Source organism: Telopea speciosissima, chromosome 7 (assembly GCF_018873765.1).
Source record: "Telopea speciosissima isolate NSW1024214 ecotype Mountain lineage chromosome 7, Tspe_v1, whole genome shotgun sequence".
Lineage (NCBI taxonomy): Eukaryota > Viridiplantae > Streptophyta > Magnoliopsida > Proteales > Proteaceae > Telopea > Telopea speciosissima.
The window spans coordinates 12,670,621-12,692,469 of NC_057922.1; the positions used below are offsets into that span (position 1 = coordinate 12,670,621).

General features: G+C 39.3%; 1 protein-coding gene across 3 annotated transcripts; it reads left to right on the forward strand.

The window, feature by feature from the left end:
- Nucleotides 1-541: 541 nt before the first annotated feature.
- LOC122668126 (VIN3-like protein 2) lies at nt 542-20,084 on the forward strand. Of its 3 annotated transcripts, none has more exons than XM_043864702.1 (5): nt 542-752; nt 868-945; nt 2,232-2,910; nt 18,166-18,491; nt 18,582-20,084. In XM_043864702.1, the coding sequence occupies exons 2-5, from the start codon at nt 927-929 to the stop codon at nt 19,856-19,858; spliced, it is 2,301 nt and encodes a 766-aa protein (XP_043720637.1). In that variant the 5' UTR covers nt 542-752; nt 868-926; the 3' UTR covers nt 19,859-20,084. The 3 variants fall into 3 exon arrangements, with proteins under 3 accessions (XP_043720637.1, XP_043720636.1, XP_043720638.1); XM_043864701.1 differs by having other exon boundaries at nt 543-725; XM_043864703.1 differs by having other exon boundaries at nt 547-725; nt 18,591-20,084.
- The last annotated feature ends 1,765 nt before the right edge of the window (nt 20,085-21,849 follow it).

A 21,849-nucleotide genomic window follows, 5' to 3' on the forward strand; every position in this document is an offset into this window, starting at 1 on the left:
CATCTTAAGCTGAAATTGCATAAATGAAATGTTTGTCTCATTTCTTGTCACATGGATTAATGCATGTACTGTCAAATGCCAAATAGTGAAACATTATACTTTACTAGACATAATGACAGGAAGAAGACCCTATACAATAATAAAACTTTGGGAAAGAGAATGCCCCAACACCCATACATGGGGGCGGGTGAAATGATCACCACACCCCCAGAAAATTCTGTTTTTCCATGGGGGCATGATGGTTATTTTGTTCACCCTTCTGTTTGAGCGCACAGGCAACGCACTACACGCGCCCAGGTAGACTTCTTTCTCCCTAAAAGTTTTTACATAGCCTAGGTTCCGTGTAATGGTCATTAGTAAGGCATTGGGTGCACTGAAATTGTCAAAATAATCCACAAACTTTTGAGAAATCATACAAAACCCTGTTTTTTTTCCCCCCTTTCCCTATGATTTTTATCTCATCTTTCTCTTGGTCTGTCACGGACATAACGACGCTGAGACGGGAAAAGGAGACATGCAGCCGTTTTTGCCCTTCTGCTTAAGCCTTATTTATTGGCCCTTTTCCTTCTTATCTTTTTCTTATATCAAGATTCAACCATCTCTCTCTTTCATTTTTAGAGAGGGGCCCGAATCTCCTTTCGCTGCTCGGGGCTGAAAAGCCCAAGGAGAGGACCCAGTCATTCATGGATTCCTTCGTTGTGGCGAAAATTTCTTGTGTCTTCTGGGTATTTTGCATCTACGCGTATTTCTCTGTTATTATCTTGTATAATATTTTTCTGGGTCCATGTTATTATGCTTTCCTTCGGGTTTTTTTTGTTGCTCCCTTTTTGTTCCTATGTTTTGAAGTTCTATTTCTCTCAGGAGGAGGAGGAGGAGAGCTGTGTTTTTGTGGTAATGTGATGGAGAGATTGCGTAGATATTGAGCTATGGATTCTTCTTTCGCTGGTAAGATTTGTTTCTTTTTTATTGTTTACGATATGGGTTTCCTCGATTAATGTGTTTTGGATTTTGGTTAGCTTGGGTTGCTGGAAGATTTGACTTGTTTTGTTTGGGAGTGATGAAACTCGAAATCTTTGATATTTGCATTCTTGATTTGCTGTGATTTGTGTTGTTTGTGATGCTGCGATGAAGGTTTTGTTTGCTTGATGTGTATAAAACTTTCCCTCCCCGAAAAAGTGTTTTGGGTATCTGCCAAATTGTGATCTTTGTGTTATTCATTAGTCTTGGATGTTTAGATTCTTTGAAATTAGAAAGAAAATTGTGGCTTATCTATGTGTTTTCCCATCTCCTTCCCATTTTCTACTTTATAAAGTTCCTTGTTTGAATAGAGGTTTTTCCAAGGTCTAGTCTTTAAATGATTTTTGCGGTTTTAGTTTTTATGGTCATTATCAGTGAGCATGCCATATATATTCCTTTACCATGAATGCTAGTTTTGTAACTGCATTTGATGTGTTAAAAGTGGTTGAACATATGAGGAGTGGGCTGTTTGTTGTTTATTAACTCCTCTACTTTTAAGATAGGGTGGGTTGGGTTCTAATGGTTGTAGGGGAGGAACATATACTATAAATGAAGTTGGGCATCTTTAATAGTGCAAGTTACCAGTTCTAATCTCGTTATGTGTTTCTGAGTGTTTCACAGCTTGAAGAAATTGCACTGGCAAGATGAATTTAGTACGAAATAACATAATAATTCATAGCAATTGTTATTTTCCCAACTCACTCTTGTTTGATTCAACTAGGAGGAGGAAAGAATGACTGTGATTCCAATTTCTAATTACCAATGATGACTCTGTGACCCCAAATTCTAATTACCAATGATAACTCTGTGACCCCAAATGCTAATTACCAATGATGACTCTGTGATCCCAAATGCTAATTAGTAATTACCAATGTATGCATTCTTTCTTGTTTTTAGTAACCATATAGCATTTTGCTCTTTTTATCATGTTAGCCTTATTGGATTATGGTACTTATCATCTTTAAGAGGAACAAGGGGTATATAAGGGTATTGAGAATTTAGGGTTTAAAGATTTTCCTTTATTGTTAACATGCATGAACTTATTTGGTTAAATTACTGATGTATTTTCATGTCTTTACATTATCCTTTTTGTTCTTTTTCTTTGTTTTTCAATATTTTATGGTTATAATAGCTAATGAGCTTTCTTTTGTTTGGTTCTTGAATGGGACTTTGACAGTTGTAATGTTATAAACCATCATTTCTCTGTTGTTCAGGATTTGTGCTTGATCCATCAAAGTGCAGTAAGTTGAGTATGGAGGAGAAGAGAGAACTTGTGTATGAAATATCGAAGTCGTCACATGGTGCCCCTGAAATGCTACAGTCATGGAGTCGTCGGGAGATTTTACAGATTCTCTGTGCAGAAATGGGGAAAGAACGAAAGTATACTGGCTTGACAAAGTTCAAACTGATAGAGCAACTCCTCAAAATTGTATCTGAAAAGAAGTCTGGAATACCGGTGGATGGTGCTGAACCTGAACCACGGCCTGCACCTGCTAACAGCCAAAGCTCTTCCAAGAGGCAGAGAAAAACTGATCATCCTTCCAGACTGCCCATTGTGACAAACGATACAATCACCATCGATGGTGATGGAGATCAAGGTAAATCTGTCTTCTGCCCAAATTCTGCTTGCAAAGCTACCATACAACGACAGGATGCATTTTGCAAGAGGTGCTCGTGCTGCATCTGTTATAACTACGATGACAACAAAGATCCTAGCCTTTGGTTGGTTTGCAGCTCGGAACCTCCCTATGAGGGTGATTCATGTGGACTATCATGTCATCTTGATTGTGCTCTTAAGCACGAAAAAGCTGGCATTGCTAAGGTTGGGCAACATGGAAGACTCGATGGGAGCTTTTACTGTGTATCTTGTGGAAAAGTGAATGACTTGCTTCGGTAAATCTTCTCTGTGTTTTTCTTCTTAGTTTCTGTGACAAGTTATGCTTCCTTGTGGAATTTCTTTTCTTTATTCATTCTTTTTTTCTTTCTAATGAACTTCATTTTGTGTCGTGTGCACATGTTTTTGTTTGTTTTTGTGTGTGTTGTGCTGTTCGTGTAATTCTGAGGTTTCTAAATCGGCTGAAATGATTGAATGATTGGAATTGATGAATAAAATGATAGGCCTGGAGAGTGATAAGCTAAAAATAAGAATTGTGTCTAGAATTGTTAGAATTAGTCTTCCTAATTGATGGAAATTTTTTTTAACTTCGTGTAGAATAACGATTGTCTTCCTAAGAATTTTAAAAGGCCTTACAGGAGTCAGGAGTCAGGAGTCAGGAGTCAAAATGCGAAGAAAATTTGCAGTTTAAGTACAGAATTAGCCAAGTTAGAGTGAGTTTTCCTTGATAGGTATTGAAAGTACAAGAATGTTTAACTTTAATCTACTATCTATGTAATAGAGCTGAATTACTAGGGAATACAAGAATAAACCAGACTTAAATGCTTAATAAGTTATAACTTAAATACTAAGGAAATACATTATGCTGACAGATTAGAAGTAGGGATCATGTCTGTGTTTAATGACTTTGCAGTCAACCTTTTCCCCTGTCAATCCAAGTACCATGTGAGACGTGGAAATTTCAATCCTGAGTGGGTAGCAGACTAGCAGGCTAGCAGCGGCCTAGGGGTTCAGTACCTATTCCAATGTATTGGAGCCTCTTTCTAATCTTCTGGTGTTCACTGTATAGGCTATGGGGTATAGGTCAGTTGCCAGCTAGTTGTTAGGCATAATGGTAGTTTGCTTGATCAAACCATTAAATAAGATGCTGAAGAGTGAAGACCACTTCTTGTGGTTTATTTGGATCTTTTGGTTTTAACCTATGCATTTAACTGAAGTTGATTTAGGGAGTGAAGTACATGCATTCACTCATGCCTCTGAAATAATTGTGACATCCGTGTTCCTCTGTTTTTGCTTTGAATGTATTGGCTCATTCTGAAAACTACTTTCTAACTGTGCAATAAAATAGTTTGCTTCTTTTTTTGCCTTCCCCCAACCCCCCCCCCCCCCCCAAAAAAAAAAGAGAAAAGAAGACCTTTCGGGCTTGTCACTTACAAGCTATTGCTTACTCCTCGACTCCTCGTACAGTAGGTCATCTTTAGCTTTTAATTTCGATGATATTTATTTTCCAGTTTTACTTATCTTTTCGGGTCCTGGGAATTCTCAAAATTTGTGAGCAAGATGACTTTTGAGCAGAGTTGAGATATCTTTAATTGGTTTATGTACATGCACCCCTATGCATGACGTTGTGGCTTGTGGAGACCTGTATAGATTCGCTATATAAAGAGAACCATGAATGCAATGATCATCAAACTTGCTCAGGAATTGTATTCAGGTTTCAGTGACTTAGTGTGTAGCTTGGACAATCTGGTGATTGCCATAGCTGATGCTGGTTCAATGATGTGCTCTCAAACTCAAATCTCCTGATGCTGGTTCAATGATGTGTTCTCAAATTAAAATCTCTCTCTCTTTCTTCTTCTCCTTTTCTTTCTCTCTAAAATCTATTTTAATGATTGAGTGACTAGACTTACTCAAACCATGATTCAGTACATTTTAAGTCAACTTGGTCTGTATCAAGGATAACAAAGTGAAGCATTAGGGTATAAAAATATGTCTGGATGGGTGACACTATCTTTTCTCTATTATTATTTGGCGGTTAGTAGGGCACAGTTTTCAACAAGTTCTTGAGATAGTCATGCCAGTAATAAATTATTTCATTTATCTTGATGCATTAAGCATTTTTCCAGGTGAACTCGATGCAAGGACATTGTTTGTAGCCTTCATGCTTGATTTCATTAACACATGTTTGTACGCTGATTATCGTGGTTATCTGGGCATTACAGTTTTATTATCTCACGTCTTCATAAGCAAGGTTCGAAATCTCGGTTTCGAGGCTGGTTTCAGGCAGCCCCTAAACCATGATCATAGTTGTCACGGTGTCACGGCGATCCAAGTCGGTGGAGGGGTGTCACATCGATATCGACATGTCGCCCGCCATGGCGAGCATGTCGACCATGTTTTGTTTTTTATTTTCTCTATTTTTAATGTTTTAATAGATGTATACTCAAGCCATGTTTTAGTTTTTCTCTATTGTTTCTCAAGTTTTAAGAAAATTCAGAAATTGAAGAAGAAATCGAAGAGGGAAAGAAGAAATCGAAATAAATCGAAGAGGGAAAGAAGAAATCGAAGACAGGAAGAAGAAATCAAAGAGGGACGCCATGGCGTAGGTCGCCATGCAACCTTCTCCAGCGCCATGGCTACTATGACCATGATATGGCACGTTTTGACCGAAACTCGCTTGAAACCTGGTATTTTTCCAGACCAACTTGAACCTTGGTTTTGAGACCTTGAAAGTGGTTTTTTGCCCTGATTTTTTGTGTTGCCTATTTTTTGACATTTTAAACCCAATCCATGAATTAGTTTCACAAAAAGAACACTCAAAATGTGGTTTTGACTCAAGTTTGCTACTTCTTCTGATATCAAATCAAGTTTGGCACTAATTTATACCAAATATCATTTAAGGAATTGTTTATATTTACTTAAGATATTATTCATAAATAAGCAAATAACCCCTATTTGAATCCAATAAGAATAGTTCAAAAAACAAATTCCAAAAGGATAAATAGTCAACCCCATAGTTCAAGAACAAAAACTTGATTTTCGGCGGTAGGTGAAATTTTCAACTTTCAAATTCTGTGGTTTTCTCAAATCTAAAAACTCCATAAATCTTAATATGATAAAATATTGCTAAAAACCAAAAGAGCGATTAAGTAGTTTCTATTTTTATAATAGACTTAGTTGCTAAGTCATTAGCAACGTAGTAGTTTCTATTTGGTTTTCTCTTTCCTTTTTGTGTTATAACAACTAGGTCTTCTAGGGAGTTGCTATTTTGTAAGTTGTTAGCTACTAGTAGCTAAGTATTACTATTCTTGTACTACAAGTAACTACATACTTAAATTTTATAAAGGAAAAAGAACTCTGTCCGGGAGTGTGGCCTACGCCAGCACTCCCATGAGTCTCTCTCTGTCCTCTCCATATGAAAAGACAGTTCTGACCCCTTATTTTAAGGAGTAGAGAGATAGACACATGAGAGTGTTGGCGTAGGCCACACTCTACGCCAACACTCCTGGACAGAACACTCATTCCCATTTTATAAATACAAGAGAACGGAGACCCTCCCAATGATTTTGGCTATTGAAGAATCTTGTGTTCTCTATGGAGATGCTTGCTAGTTGCTACTGTGGTAAATCAGCAGCAACCCTAGGTGGTGAAGCCTCCCTTGGGCCTTGGTGGTGTAACCAGGTCATATCCCCTTTTTTCCCCTCCCCCCTCTTCCTTCCATCTTGTTCTCGGTTTCAGTAAGCTACAAGGTGAGTGTTTGGGTGTTGATCAAGGTAATTGAAACCCTCTTATATTGAATTTGATTCCTGCACTTTTGCTTCAATCTCTTGGTTTTGTTTTGGTTTATATTCTCTCCTTGTTCTACTGGTCTTATTTCTAAGTTTCTGTTCATGCATGTTGGTTTTCTGTCCACTTGTGTTCTCAGTCTTCTCTTAAAGAGTCCAGCCTTTCCTACCGTTTGATCAAACCCTACTTTGGATATGCTGTTCTTTGACTTCTTTCCTTGTAGCAAGTCGATGGAGCTTGAAGAGAAGAAAGGTCCAGCCCTTAAGCCCTACGAGAAAGCAAGTCTTTAGGACCCCAAAGGGGCCAGCCATGAAGCTCATCGAGTCCAGCAGTTTAAGTCCCTTATGTTTTAAGTTCTAGGTCCAATTAATGGGCCTAGTCTGGGCCCATTAAGGCACTTATGTCTTGTGTAGAAGGCTACTAGTTGAACTCCTATTATTTCTTACTACTTTCAAGGGCTGCTGTTATTGCCACAGGCTGCTTTCTAATTTTTTTTCTTTTGATAGGTAAAATTAGATATGTGGCTGCTTTGTATTTTAGATTACTTATATTCTTGTAACAGTGACAGCTTTATTTAAAAGAAGGAAGGGCAGAATAGAGCTCACGATCTGATTATCTGACTATTGAGAAAGAGAAGCTTTGCTTTGGTTGCTGTGAGATTCAGTTATGGTGTGAGACCCAATGTTAGTGAGAGGCCTTGGTCATATCCCTTCTTCTTCCCCTCAATTCTTTTCTTTGTTTCTATTTTGTTTTTTCTGCAACTTTGGGATTTTACTGAAGCTATCCGGAACCTTTCACTGGAGCTGGGAATACTGTTCTGTTGTGCTAACATGGAAGGAACCACTGTTCTTGACAAGAGGTGCTGTTGGAGGCTTGTTGGTTGCAACTACATACCCTGCGGTTTGCATCTGTGAAGTTTCGTTGCAGCAGTGTTCATTCCCCTTGCATCTGTCCATCCATCCTTTATAAATCCTCATGAGACTTTGAAGAGTTTTGGTGCTAGAACCCCTTGATGTAGATCGAAATATGAAGAAATAGAGGCCAAAACACTGTTCACGTGAACAGTGACACAGCCCATATTTGCCTTGTGTGGGGATGCTTTTTAGAAGATCTTGTGGGCCCATCAAGTGGAGAAAACTTCTATCCTAATGCTGCCATAGTTTAGTTTCAATTTTTCATATTTAGAAAGTAGGCTTAGCTTTTATTTAGAAGTCTCTATTTTCTTAAGTTTCTATTTCAGTCCTTTGTTTCCTTTTAGTTAGATTTAGTTTCTATTTTTGAGACTTGAATCTTAGGCCAAGCTGTAAATAGGCCCCATCAGTTGTACTTGAATTCAGACTTGATTAATGGAATTTCTATTGCTTGCTTGCAAGTGTTTGGTATTGCTTGCTTGCAAGTGTTTGGTCTGAGAAGACTTGTGTTCAACAGCTGAGATAGCCTACCCCCCTCCTATCCCTATCCCCCCTTTCATCTATCTATATTCCCTTCTTCTTCTTATCCCTTTTTTATGTTCTTCTTTCATATGTAAACAGAAAAAAAAAAGAGTTTCAGTTATTCAATTTGCCCATCCTTATTGTGTTGATCCTGGCTGCAATCAATCTCCTGCTGGTTTCCCTCATATGGGGTCGAGTTTTGCATTACCCCTCCTTCAACCTTAGTTTCAACTCCATCCAGTGGTCAGATTTGCTATTACTTAGTAAGCTTCTAATTTGTTCCTACTTGCTAATTTCAGACCTGTGTCACTATCTTCTCAACCATCAGATCGATAGCCTACGTTGGGGGATGTTCCCAGTCATCAATCCCACCTGTGGCTGCATTTTGGTGTTGATCTACCCAGCAGAATGTGATCTTAATAATTATTAAATTTGGCATGGATTTACTATTTTAGAGTGCTGTTGATTTGAAACTTCTGTCCATTGGATCACTTTGGGTTTGATATATGCAACTCCAGCTATTAACTGGATGACCTGATGGTAATTTGATGGTGAGTTAATGTGTTGATGTGAAGTTACAGCTAGGTTGCTAATTCTGAAACCTAGTAATGTAGTCCTAGAATAGGAGATAATCCTACTAGGAGCTAGGTGAAATCAAATTCCGATCAAGTCTGCTGTTTGGGGCAGATTTGGGCCTGTTTGGGAAAATCTAGGGTTTAGGCTAGGGTTATGGATGAAAGTAATATAGGGTAATGATCAGCAGGCCTAGAGGACTATTATGATATTAAAAAAATAGGATTTGGTTCAGTTTAAAATTCCTGTAGAATTAGGGTTAGGGTTTCGGGTTTTTAGAAATTAGGGAAATCACTAAAGCTAGGGTTTAGATGGATGGATAGAGCTGGGCTTGGGATCGAGTTTAGGGGACTGTGAGAGGGAGGTTCGATCCAAATATGGGAGGGTTTTGATGGTTAGAAGTGTGGAATCTGTAATTTTTAGGGTTTAATGGTTAATGGAGTTTTTACAGAAATTGGGGTTTTAACTAGGGATGGGGGCAGCAGTCAGGATCGAGTATAGACAATGGTGAGGGGAGGCTGTGGTCAAAGTTTGGATGATTTCTGATGGGTAAACAGATCTGGACAGAACTGTGATCCTCCTAGGGTTTATGAAAATAAAACAGAAAATTAAAATTCAAACTCACACTGGAATCCACCGGCAGTAGCTTGAATGTTTGAAGGATGAAACCACCTTCGAAGAGAGATCCTCCCAGCCGTTACGGCGTAAAGAGTCGCAGGAATCCACCCACCCTTCCACCTTGAAATCCACAAGGATGCATATACTCACAAGGGAGCAAGGAACAGCAGCAAGCAGCCACGATATCTGTCTTTTTTTTAAATTCAAAATTTTGTGGGGGAGCCCTCCACGATCTACTTTATTTATAATAAAGGCCTAAGCCAAATCCTAGTACAAATTAATGTCTCTTCCTTCTAAAATCGTGGAAGGGAGAGATCTAATCTAACTTAATTAAATTAAAACAGTAAATGTCCTAACTACCCTTATTAACTTAAAATAAAAGAATCTAACTTAAAAGCTACTAATTTAAAGTAGATTCCATATTAGCCAATAGAATATAAGAACCTATTAACCAATAGGAACACTTCACTTAAATTAGACCCATTGAACCAATTGGATGTAACCAATTCTAAACCGGTTCAATCTAAAAACAAGAAAATAAACTAAGTATGGAAAATAACAAATCCTAATCTATGGCTCCCTATTCAAACCCTAAGTTCAGGGCCTCTTCTTCTTCTTCTTCCTTCTTGGAGCTGCATCACCTAGTTACTATTTTGGTATTCGTATGATATCTCTTTATCCTACCGTTGGATTTAGATAAACTTTTGGGATAGTGAAAACCCTAGGGAGATCATTTATTGCTGTTAATTTGAGGTTGATCAGACTTGTAAATTGGGGCCTAATCTGGGTGTTTAAGCTGCTTATTTTGTGAGCCCTCAGATATGTTAATAGGATTGTAATTTCTAGGGTAATGTTAGATTCAATCTACCAATTTCATATCAGAGCTATGGCAGAGAGCAGTGCAAGGACCCCAAATTCTATAAGCCCAAATATTAGGGATTTAGGTCCTATACGGGATTAATTAAGTATTTTATATTTTTGTAATAGATTTAGTTTTAAGTCATTAGAAATTTAGTAGCTTCTATTTGGGTTCTGTCTCTTTCCTTTTTGTGGTATAGCAACTAGATATTCTAGGGAGTTGCTATTTTATTAAGTTGTAAGCTATTATCTTACTATTCTTGTGTAAATGTATTATGGGAGAATGTTCTCTGTGCCGCAGTACAGGCTGCGCCCAGGTACATGGGCCTGCCACTCAGGGGGGCAGGGTGGTCATTGCGCCCACCCCCGTGTGCCTGGGCGCAGCCTGCACTGTGGTACAGAGAACAGCGCTCTTTGTATTATATATACATTCAATTTTATCAACACAAGAGAAGAGAGACCCTCCCAACGATTTTGGCTATTGAAGAAACTTGTGTTCTCTATGGAGATGTATGATACTGTGGGGTCTAGGTTGGGTGGTAGTGTAGCCTCCCTTAAGCCTGGTGATGAAACCAGGTCATATCCTTGTTCTACATATTTCTTTTCCCTCTTTCCCCTCTCTTCTCTCCATCTTGTTCTCAGTTTCAGTAAGCTACAAGGTGAGTGTGTAGGTGTTGATAAAGGTAATCTGAGACCCTCTTCAATTGATTTTGATTCCTACATCTTTGCTTTCGATCTTGTGTTTTTTTGTTTATATTCTCTCCTTATTCTTCTAATCTTATTTCAAAGCTTCTGTTTATGCATGCCAGTTTCAGTCTACTTGTGTTCTCAATCTTGTCATAAAGATTCCAGCCTTTCCTATCGTTGAATCAAACCCTACTTTGGGTATGATGTTCTTCCCTCTTAGGATTACATCTGTCCAAAGTTGCAGCACCATCGGATCTGGAGTTTGGGAGTTCATGTTTAAGTAACTTTCTATTTCTGTCGACCTCCATTGTTTCCTATCTAAACCTTGGATCTTTGTGATATTTTAGACACTTGACAGCAGGTAAACTTTCAACCAGAATTGCAGCCCCATCGGCTGGCTAGATTAGAGGATACCTAACCTTCTATTTTCTGCCCTTCTGCTACTTAGGCTGTTTCACTGTGGTGCTGTCCTGTGGTTGTTTTTGTTCTTAAAATCTGACTTTGATTTATTAGATAGAAGTCATAGAACTCATCATCCCCTTTCTGGTTTGTTGCAACATTTGGAGAGAATCAGTTGCATTCCCAGAGGTGGGTGCTGGATTCTTTGTTTGTCCTAACTGTAATCCCAAATAATATTGGACCTGTTCTTTGAAGGACATAAAGGCTGTTGACTTCAAGTACATAGTCCTTGTGTAATGAGTAGAGGGACCGAATACTTATCCCACATTGCAATTTAGTGGTACCCTGGGTGACTACCCATTTCCTCTTATTAGCAACCCTAATATTTTGTACACATATGTTAAAATCTGCCAGATGAAGCCTTATTTTATTGGATCATATGGTGTCCATCATTTTAGACTTTCTTAAGAGTAATCTTATCAATGCTTCACTTCTGCTGCTTCATAGCTTGTTGTTTTCAAGCCACGTTTGGAAGTCTGGTAGGTATCAAGGTAATCAGTGATGGCGAGTATGGCTGGTGTCAATGGGCCAGGTCCAGGCATGCCTAGATCTTATTCTACCCTTCGTTTTGTGATCATGTTCAGTCCCCAGGTTCAGGTTCGGGTCCAGGGATGGGTACCCTCAATTCCAAACCTAATGCAAAGAGTTTCTAGGATGCAAGTTGACCTCGCTGCAAGCATCTGGATTTTTGACTTGTGGTATATAAAATTTGTCTTGTTAGACAAGTTCATTGACGATTATTTGCTCTGGGTCTCATTTACAGCTCTATTAAATATTGATGATTTTCTTTGTCGCTCATCTTCATGGCATCACTTCCAAATGTCATTTAGGACACATTATCATGAGGCCCAACAAAACATTGTAAGTTCTCTCCCACAAGGGAGGTGATGCAGACATGACACCTAAATTGGGGAAGGAAAGGAGGATTTATTTCTTGGGCCCTGCAAAGGTCCAGCAGGCCCCCAACAAACAGTGCCACTTGGTGATCACCAATTAAGGTTCTGCGCAGCTCATACAATACCACCCATTCATCTTTATTCGAGTGATTAATATTTTTTCCCATTCTTCAAGTCGCAAGTCTGTAATTTGCAGAGGTTCCGCTGTTGGGTCATCTAGTTTAGGTTTAAGTCTGATTGGATCTTGATTGTAATGCTGGTTAATTTGTTTGGCTTTATTTTATTGTGTCAGGTTAGTTTAGTTTCTACTAGGGAATATCCGAATATTTCTTGGTTATCAAATACTAAGCAAAAATTATAATAGGATTTGGGATTTCTATTGCCATATTAAATAAGAAGGGGTGGGGGTCCACTGGTCAACAACACCCCAGTGGCATCCCTTCCTTTTTCAGCTTCTTTGCTAAATTTGAAACACTATAATATTGATTAAAATTGGAAATTGCTTCTTCATCATATTCTCATGGGAAATGGTTCTTGATTGGATTCGTCTGTGGATCCCGTAATGAAGGAAAGTGATCTGCAACTGTTGAGAAAAAAACGTTCTACATATCCTGCATTGTGATGCCTCCTCTAAATAGCTTGTTATTATTGTATGGGACCTATTTAAGACTGTATCCCCTCCCCCTAAACAGCATTGCCTTTCTTTTGGGTGGTGGACATTGCTGATAGAGCCTAACAAACTAATTTGTTATGGAAATTCCCGATTGATTTCCGAAGTTATATGTTTTGGGAAGGATTTAAGTATTGGTATCGGGTATCATATCGGAATGGTGATTTTAAGAGATGTATCATATCATATCGACTAGGCACAAGATAGTGAGATACGCTATAGGTACGCATGGAAACACTTCAAAAACATAAAGATATGCTTACTATACATGAAAGTATTTTTTTGAAGCATAATACACCTTAAATAAACAATAATTAGGTTCGACAATAGGACGTTAGGTAGTTTGACCCAATATTCACCATGTGGCTGATCAGTGAGAGCCCTGGGTATTTGTCAAACATATGTAATTTTAAAGAAAACCTATTGTGACCTTTGGATCTTTTTCTTACTTTGTTATTTGTTTAGGTACAGAATTTTGATGTATCAAGATGCATGGAATTACATGCATGTGAACAAAAAAAGCAGGGGTTGAACTTGATCAAAACCCCAGACTCCCACTCCCATACCCTGCCTCTATGAGAGACCATGGTTTGAGGTAGAGGTATCGGTATTGGATCGGCTCTGTGAGAGACTGAGAGTGCTTCCACTGGAACCTTCTATGGTGATTTCCTCTCTGAGAGCTGCGAGCTGGCAACTACACTCCCACAGGCGGTCACCTAAGTGGTGCTCCGGTGGTGGGGGATATGGCATTCTTCCTCCGCCTCCATTTTTTGGTTTCTGTTTTGCATGGGCTTATCAAAGTTATCGTCAGTACGGTATCGGTACCATATCTGTCGATGTATGTATGTATATATATATAATTGAAACACATTGAAATGGTACCAGTCGCACTTAATAACAGAAGGATTTGGCAGTAATATGTAGAATTGTCCCTCCTAAAATGATTATTCCAGAATAAATAGGCAATAGTTAGGAGAGTGTGTGTGTGTATATATATATAGGGTTATATAGGGCATCGAATCCCGTGGCAACCGCCTGTATCTATGGCGTTGTAATCCACACGTCCATTGTCTCTACCCTCCAGTACCCCTCATCTCCCCCACCCCTCCCCGACAGCCGCCCTACCCCGCCACTGCCCTCCCTTGGTTCTGATTGAAGGTCAATTTTGTGGAATGTGAAGTATGTGCGGACTTATGCTTCTAATATTCTTATTCTTTTTTTTGTGTGGAGGGGGAGGGGTAGTGGTATGTATCTAGGTTTACATGGAGAATGCTCTTCCCTTCTTATGTGTACATATCATGAGCTTTACACTAATAGTGGTACAATCTTTGCATTGTTAAAATAAATAAGAGACAGGGTTCTCTGAGCTAGTGGCATAGGGGAGCGCAGAAGAGGCGGCGGAACGGTTTCATGAACAGGGGGCAGAGATGTCATTTCATGTGAAGAGGAGAGAGATAGAGAGAGAGAGAGTGTGTGTGCTAGTGTACCCTCCACCAGCGGCTCAGAGAACCTTTTCCCAATAAATAAATACCTAATGAATTTTAATAGACCCTGTAGATTTTCTCCATTATTTCTTTTACTCTGATTTCTCTTGTAAGTTGTTGCTGGGAGCTTGACACCGCCTATTATGCCTTTTTAATGAACACATTTGATTGATCTTTCCTCACCAAAAAATAAAGCTTAAAAATTGATATTTTTTAAGTTTTGATATTGTGAGAATTACATTATATTTTTTCCTGAAGCATATGGGCCTTACCATTTCATGGTTTGAAGCTTGCGCTCCATGTGCCTCATACTTGAGGTGGGGTTATGTGAACCTTATGCTTCAGGTTTTTTTTTTTTTAAAGCTTCACCATGAAGCCGGCCTCAGGGTAATGTAGTCCTAGAATAGGAATTAATCCCACTAGGAACCAAGTAGAACCAAGCTTAGGGTAAGCCTGCTGTTTAGGGCTGATTAGGGGCTGTTTTAGGGCAAAATTAGGGTTTAGGATGGGAATTTGGGAATGGGGTTTATAGGGTTTTAATCTGCAGGTTTAGAGGGTCATTATGGTATAAAAATATCTGGATTTGAATAAGTTTTAATTTCCTGTAGAAATTAGGGTTAGGTTTCGGGTTTTGTAAATAAGGTAAACAACTAAAATTATGGTCTAAAGTAGGATTTAGGGGCAGGGGTTAAGGTGGACTGTTAGAGGGGCTAGGGGGAAGATTCGGTTGCAATATGGAAGGTTTCTGATGGCTGAATGTGTCCCAGCAGAAAATTAGGGTTTTTAGGGTTCAATGGAGAAGAGGGATCTTAGGGTTTGGCTGGACAGAATGGGCAGCAGCTAGGGTCGAGTGGAGATGGTGATGAGGGGAAGTTATGGTCCAAATCTGATCAGATTCCAATGGAGGAGCAGATCTGAATCAGAGTTTAGAGTCTTCTAGGGTTTATGAAAATAGGACAGAAGAGAAAATTGATTGGGGAAGGGAAGAAAGGATAAACAGAAAATAATAAATTCAAACTCACTCTCGAATCCTCTAACAGCAGTTTGAATGGTTGAAGGATGAAGCCACCTTCGAAGAAAATCCTCCCAGCCGTCACGGCGTAAGGAGTCAACCGGATTCCACCAGTCCCTTTCCACCTTGATAGAACCACAAGGATGCACACTCAACAGAGCAAAACTCAACAGAGCAGGGTAGCAGCTATGGCAGCAAACAAAAAGCTTTTCATTAATCAAATTCGTGTTCAAGGCTTTGCCCCCTTACAACCTTATATAAAAGACTCAAAAATAGATTTTTACTCTAAAAAGGAAAGCCCTAACCCAATTCCTAACCTATTAGGTAACTTAAACTGACTAGGAAACTAAAATAGACTCAAAATAGAGTCCTAATGACTTAAAAACAACTTAAACTACTTAAAATAAAGAAGATTCTCTACTAGCCAATAGGATATAAGAACCTCTTAGCCAATAGGATCACTTCACTTAAATTAGACCAATTGAACCAATTGGATGCAACCAATTTAAACCGGTTCAATCTAAAAATAGGAAAATAAACTAAGTATTGGGCTAATCCCGTATGCAACCTATATGCCCCTAGTTTAGGCTCATTAAAGTGGCCTAATACATAAAAAACCCTTGGGAACAAAGGCCCAACATGTATATAACCCAACCCTAGGCCTATTTCTAAAGAAATAAGCCCTATTTGGTGATCATTCTGCATCACAGGGTTTCTAGGCATGCTTCACATTCCCTATAATACTACTTCTGATACTCAACCGTGTGTGTCATTTATTATGTTTACAAAGGGCATACCTAGTGCACAAGGCACCCGCCACTGCAGGGTCTGGGGAGGGTCATGATGTATGCAGCCTTACCCCCGCTTTCTCAGAGATGCTGTTTCCAGACTTGAACCCGTGACCAGTTGGTAACAATGGAGTAACCTTTACCGTTGCACCCAGGCCCGCCCTCCATTTATTAAGTTTACATTCTTCTTAAATTCTACCTCATTCAATACTTTTTCCCCCTAATGCTACTCTTTTCTGTCTTTGACTTGTGTGGCGAAACAGATTCATGTAGCCAAGCCATTTAGTTGGGATAAGGCTTAGGGAGATGTTGAGTTGCTATGTACCCAGTGCACGAGCGGCACTGTGGGGTCTGGGGAGGGTCATAATGTTGAGTTGCTATGTCTTTCACTTAAAAGTGGTGTGTATACTGTATGTCTGTATAGGACCTAGAATGAGTTGCAAGTCCTTGTGAATTTGGCCAAAGCTTGTATCATTTGGTGTATCAAAATTGTTTCCTTAAAGGTAGAATTTCAATTTCTTCTCCACTGAAATAAATCAGTTGGGCAGCTGCAAGTAGAATTTAAGCGAGAAAGTGGTTGGAAGTTTCTTGATGACGGACAATAGGTTTGCCATATCTTCTTTTTTTTTTTTTTGGGGGGGGGGGGTGGGGATTAAAAGGTCATGGGTTCAATTCTCCTTGAGGCTTACCTATCAAAAAGAGGAAGAAAAAAGATAAGTGTTGATGTCTTGTTGTGGTGTGTTAATGGTCTGGGGATTTTGGGTAAATAAATGGGAAAATACTTAATTTTTGTTTGAATTTAAGATTGTGAAAGATCACTTCGCATAAGTACCAAGAACTGTTTTAAAAAATGGGATGACTGGTACTTGAGTTTGCAGATTGGGTGGTGGTATAAACCTTTTGGACAGTTGTTCCACCCAAGTTTACCCAATGGCACCAGATAGTTAAATAAACTACTTTAAACATTGGATGTTAGAATCTTGAGATCTTTAGCAAAAACTGAATATGGGATATATTAAAGGAGCCTGTTCTTTTCTCTTTTGACAGTGACATTCCCATCTCTACAGATATTACCCTTTTATTTTTGTATCATATTATTTTTTGTTTTCTTCCTAGTTATCACATCCTATCTGTTTGAGTTCACATCATTTTCCGTAATGCCAAAAAGTCAAAGCTTGCAATCTGGAATAAAATCTTGAGATCTGTAGCAATTTCTTAAGAAATAAAGTTCATGGGTAGAGCCGATGGACCGTTAATTCCTGAACCATAAAAAATGATGTGGCCTACCAGGCAGTCCACTCGGTAGGGGGAGACATTCTGGATTTTGTGTGTTGTACAGAATCCATGTTTTCATCAGCTATATACCATTCTTTTATTGGATGGCCATCCCCTAATGGGTGATAGCTGTTGAACTTGTTCCATATTTTTAAATAAAAAGAAGTGACCTCTTTTTGTTTATCTTGCTGAAGCATAACCGTGGAGACTGATGTTGGCCCAAACATGGACGACTTTCCTTCTGGTCACCAGAAAACCCAGCCACATTAATTGTTAGGACGTGTTTAGGTTTTAAAAATGTTGAATTGAAATAATTTTGTGATTATTCCTTGCCATTTCCTTATTATTAGGGAGAATTCTAATTTGTGTTTAGGTACCTTATGAAATGCCTTTAAGAACATAGAATTTTGTCAGCATTTGAGGAGTGTGAGTGAAGGTAAATGAGTATCCTGATGGTCGGAAGGTGGCGCAATGCTGGAAGAAGTTATCCTGGGAAGCTTATTATTTCTACTATTTTCTTTTTGGACAGATGTTCATCTTATTTGCTGGACATCATGTAAAGCTCTTAAAAGTTAAAATTGTCTATTTATTTCCTTTGATCTGTTTTTTAATATGCTTTTTGTCATTTCTCTTATATATAAGCAAATAATCTATTTGGAGGTATCCATTTTCTTTTTTAAATTGAGTAATTAAGGTTAGAGTTGAACTTTGGATTGTGTTGGTGCTCATCAGAAGTGTGTACTTTTGTTAGTCTAAACATTTATCCTTGTCTCATTTGTTGGAGTAGTTCTATGAAAGTATATGCAAGTCTCCTATAAGCACAACAAATTCAGTGGTTAATCTAAACTTGAGATTTGCGCATGTCTCTGTGACATGCAATCTGGATTCCTGAAGAGAGTGCACTAGAGTAATTTTTTCTTTTGTTATTCAAGTACCACAAATTTGTGCAAGAAATGCTTGAAACCCTAGTAAAATAGAATTTTTCATGAGGCAGATGCTGGAAGAAACAACTGGTGATGGCAAAAGATACTAGACGGGTAGACACACTGTGTTATCGTGTCTCTTTATGCCAAAAGCTTCTCAGTGGAACTGAAAAGTATCAAAAGCTGCATGAGATTGTTAACATGGCTGCAAAGAAGCTTGAAGCTGATGTGGGAACTTTAACTTTAGTTAATTCACCTGTAAAGAAGGCACGGGGGATTGTCAACAGGCTCCCTTCTGGCCAAGAGGTTCAGAAACTTTGTACTTCTGCAGTGGAGTTGCTGGACTCAATGCTTTCATGTGCTGTCTCGCTTCCGCCATCCAATCCTGAGATCCAAGGTAGTTTTTTTTATTTTTTTTATCAGGTTTCTTTAAACATGTGCTTTGGTGGGAAATTCAATAACCTTCCTGTGGTTGGTTGTCTTTCAAAATCTGCAGAGTCCTGTGTAATGTCTCCACCCCTTATCAGGTTTGAAAATGTCTGTCCGACATCTCTTACTGTGGTCTTTAGTTCTGAAGATGCATCATTGCAAGTACATGTGGTGTACATGATGTGGCATCGCAAGGCGGATGATCTGGACTATCCAGTAGAACCAACTTATTCAACGGACATGCGAAACTCAAAGTTTTTTATGTTTGATCTCTCTCCAGCTACGGAATATCTGTTCAAGGTTGTTTCCTTGTGTGGCAAGGGAGAGCTTAGTACATCGGAAGCTAGAATCACAACAAGCTCTGCAGAGAGCTGTATCTCTAAGAGCTTGGTAGTAGAAGGAAGCCAAAGCCCTGCAACTAACAGTAGTACTGTGTCTAATCCATCTTCAGAAGCTGATGAATCTAATAATATCATTGTGGACAGGAATGAGAAAGATAAACTCCCTGGTCGTTTCTTAAATTTTGTGAGAAAGGAGCTGGTTGATTCAAACAAATTATCTGATGCTTCTGGGAAAGTTATATGCAACTCTCAGAAGACAAATTCTGGCTCAGGGCAAGAACAAACACTGGCAGATTTTGGTTCTGCACTGGATGAGGAGCATGCGGTGGTGGAAGTGGTGCCTATATCCAGCTTGACAATCCAAATGGAATCTCACAGAGATTCCTCAAACTCAACCGTTGGCAACCAGGTGTCTGATGTCATCAAATCTGATAATATGCACTCACCTGAGGGTCGATTGGTTGAGGATTTGATCACAGATAAAGGGATAAACACCCCCATCAGAAAGGAAATGGAAATAGTTCTTTCTGAGGCTGTTCTTCCCATTACACCCTGCAAGTTGGAGATTGGTAAGGATGGACCTGGAAGGAGTGGGAGACCAAAAGCCTGCACCGAGGAGCTTGATGATGGATCTGGGAAGGGGGAAGAACCACAAGCTGGAAGCTCATCAAAGATGCAGAGCGAAGGAAGGTGGGATGACGGGTGTGGTCGAGATGGGTCTTTGGATGGAGAGTATGAATACTGTGTCAAACTGATAAGGTGGCTGGAATGTCATGGACATATTGAGAAGAATTTTAGGGTGAAGTTCCTGACGTGGTATAGTTTGCGAGCTACCCCACAGGAGAGGAGAATCGTGAAGGTGTACGTTGATACTCTGTCTGATGATCCAGCTTGTCTTGCAGGGCAGCTGATCGACACTTTCACAGAATGTATATCCAGTAAGAGGTCATCATCAGCCATGCCAACTGGTTTCTGCATGAGGCTATGGCATTGATTCTTAGATTGGGGCCAAGTGGGAGGGGTGCAGCACTTGATAGGTAAATGATTCTTGTATGCAAGCCCAATTGGGGTTTGTGTGTCCGCCATTTTTTGGACCCAGATTTAACATTCTTCATTAGACAATACCCTTTACATAGATCAGCATTGTCATTTTGATTATATTGCAAGAGCAATGGAGCTATTTTCAGTTAATGGAACAGTAGCTGTCTCATTCATGGAAAGCAATCCATTTCCAAAACATTTACCCTCTTGGAATGTTTGTTTGTGCATTCGAAGCATGTGGGTTTTATAACAACTACTATAAGCATCAGGTTGGATCAGGAAAGTCAACTCCCACATGTTCAGTAAATTGAATTTGGGTCAGGGATAAGTTGAACCCTATCTTCAGTCCTTAAACTCAACATTAGCTGAAGCAAAGCCTAGTCTCGCCTAAGCTTCACAGGCCTAATTTTTTTAAGGGAAAAGGAACACTAACCGATGTTGGAGCGCGGCATGTACCTGCCTGCGTGCGAAATGACTGGTGCACCCCCTTGGAAAGGCAGAAAGGGCCAGATGTGCACTGGTCATTTTGCGTGCGGCTGTATCTGGGCACCACGCCGTGCTGTGGCACCGGTTAGCGTGCTCTCCCTTTTCTTAAATTCTCAGGTAAAATAATGTGATAACTGGAAAATTATAGAGAACATTGGGTTAACTTGATTGTTTAATCAAAGTATAATTTTTTTTTTGTATGTTGGACTTGGGCCAGGCCTAAGTTGTGCCCTCTATTTAGTGCTTGGACATGGCATTTTAAGATCTGTAGAAATGGAAATGGTTTATCTTCTACAGACTTCTAATAAATTTATAGTTCCGCCCAAAAAAAAAAAAAAAAAGATTAAGCAGAGTTCAGGTCAGCCAATGCTTCACAAGCCTGATTTTCTTCATAGTTTTTCAAGTGAGATGAATGATGTGAGCTGGCTGAAAGAAAACTTAAAAGACATGGGAAGCATCACCTCTGAACAAAATGAATTTTAAATGGGAAAAAGATTAAATGGGAAAAAGAATGCTGGCTGGTCGCGTGCTGCCTGTGCCCAGACACAGCCCCCTCCCCCCTCTGAAATGACCCCCACCTCCCTTCAAAATGAAAAATACCTTGCGTGTGCTCTCATTGGCCCCCACGATGGTGTAGGGACCATGTGACCGGACAGCATTCTTCTTCCCATTTTAAATTTGAAGACGTTTATGATTTTCATGTACTTTTTTTTTTTGGGTTGAATTTTCATGTACTCTGAAAACAAAAAGAAAGAGGAATATCCATCTGAATCAAAATGCCAATTTGCGTCTAAGCTAACTCTAACTTGTAGATTGGTTTTCTTCTAATAAGCTAACCTAAGGACTTGAATATAGGACTGTAAGAGTGTTTGCTCTTGGAATGTGAGTTTGGGGATTTGAGAGTGAGACTACCACCCATTGTTCAAAGAACTGTATTGGAATTGACTGATCTCGATTTTGATTATGCTCGGTTTCTAAACCCCTCTTAACAATATCTATAAGTCTTTTGAATACTAATTCCCAAAATTCAGGGATCTGTGGAAATTTTTACTTCTTCTTGTTGATTCCATTTTGTAGAATTGGTTCCAGATTGATTACAACTGATTCCGACACCATTCAAATTGGTAAACAACCTCCCCCCTCCATGTTTTGGAAAGTGGAGCAGATTGGGGTTGGAAATTTCTTTAGTAGGGTATTGGCAAACTGTGCTTGCCCCACTCCACCCCACCCCACCCCACCCCACCCCACTCCCCCCCATTGCCATCCTTAATTTCTTTTGGGTGTCTATAAAATCATGCTGTTTCAGTTAATTGAATCACCAAAGATGCCCAAGTAGAGATTCCTCTCTAGGATGCTCACCTAGAAGCATAATAAAATTAAAAAAAAAAAAAAAAGACACAGTGTAATATGTCCTTTCCCTGCTTTCACTTGTTCAATATTACTATAGTTGCTAACACA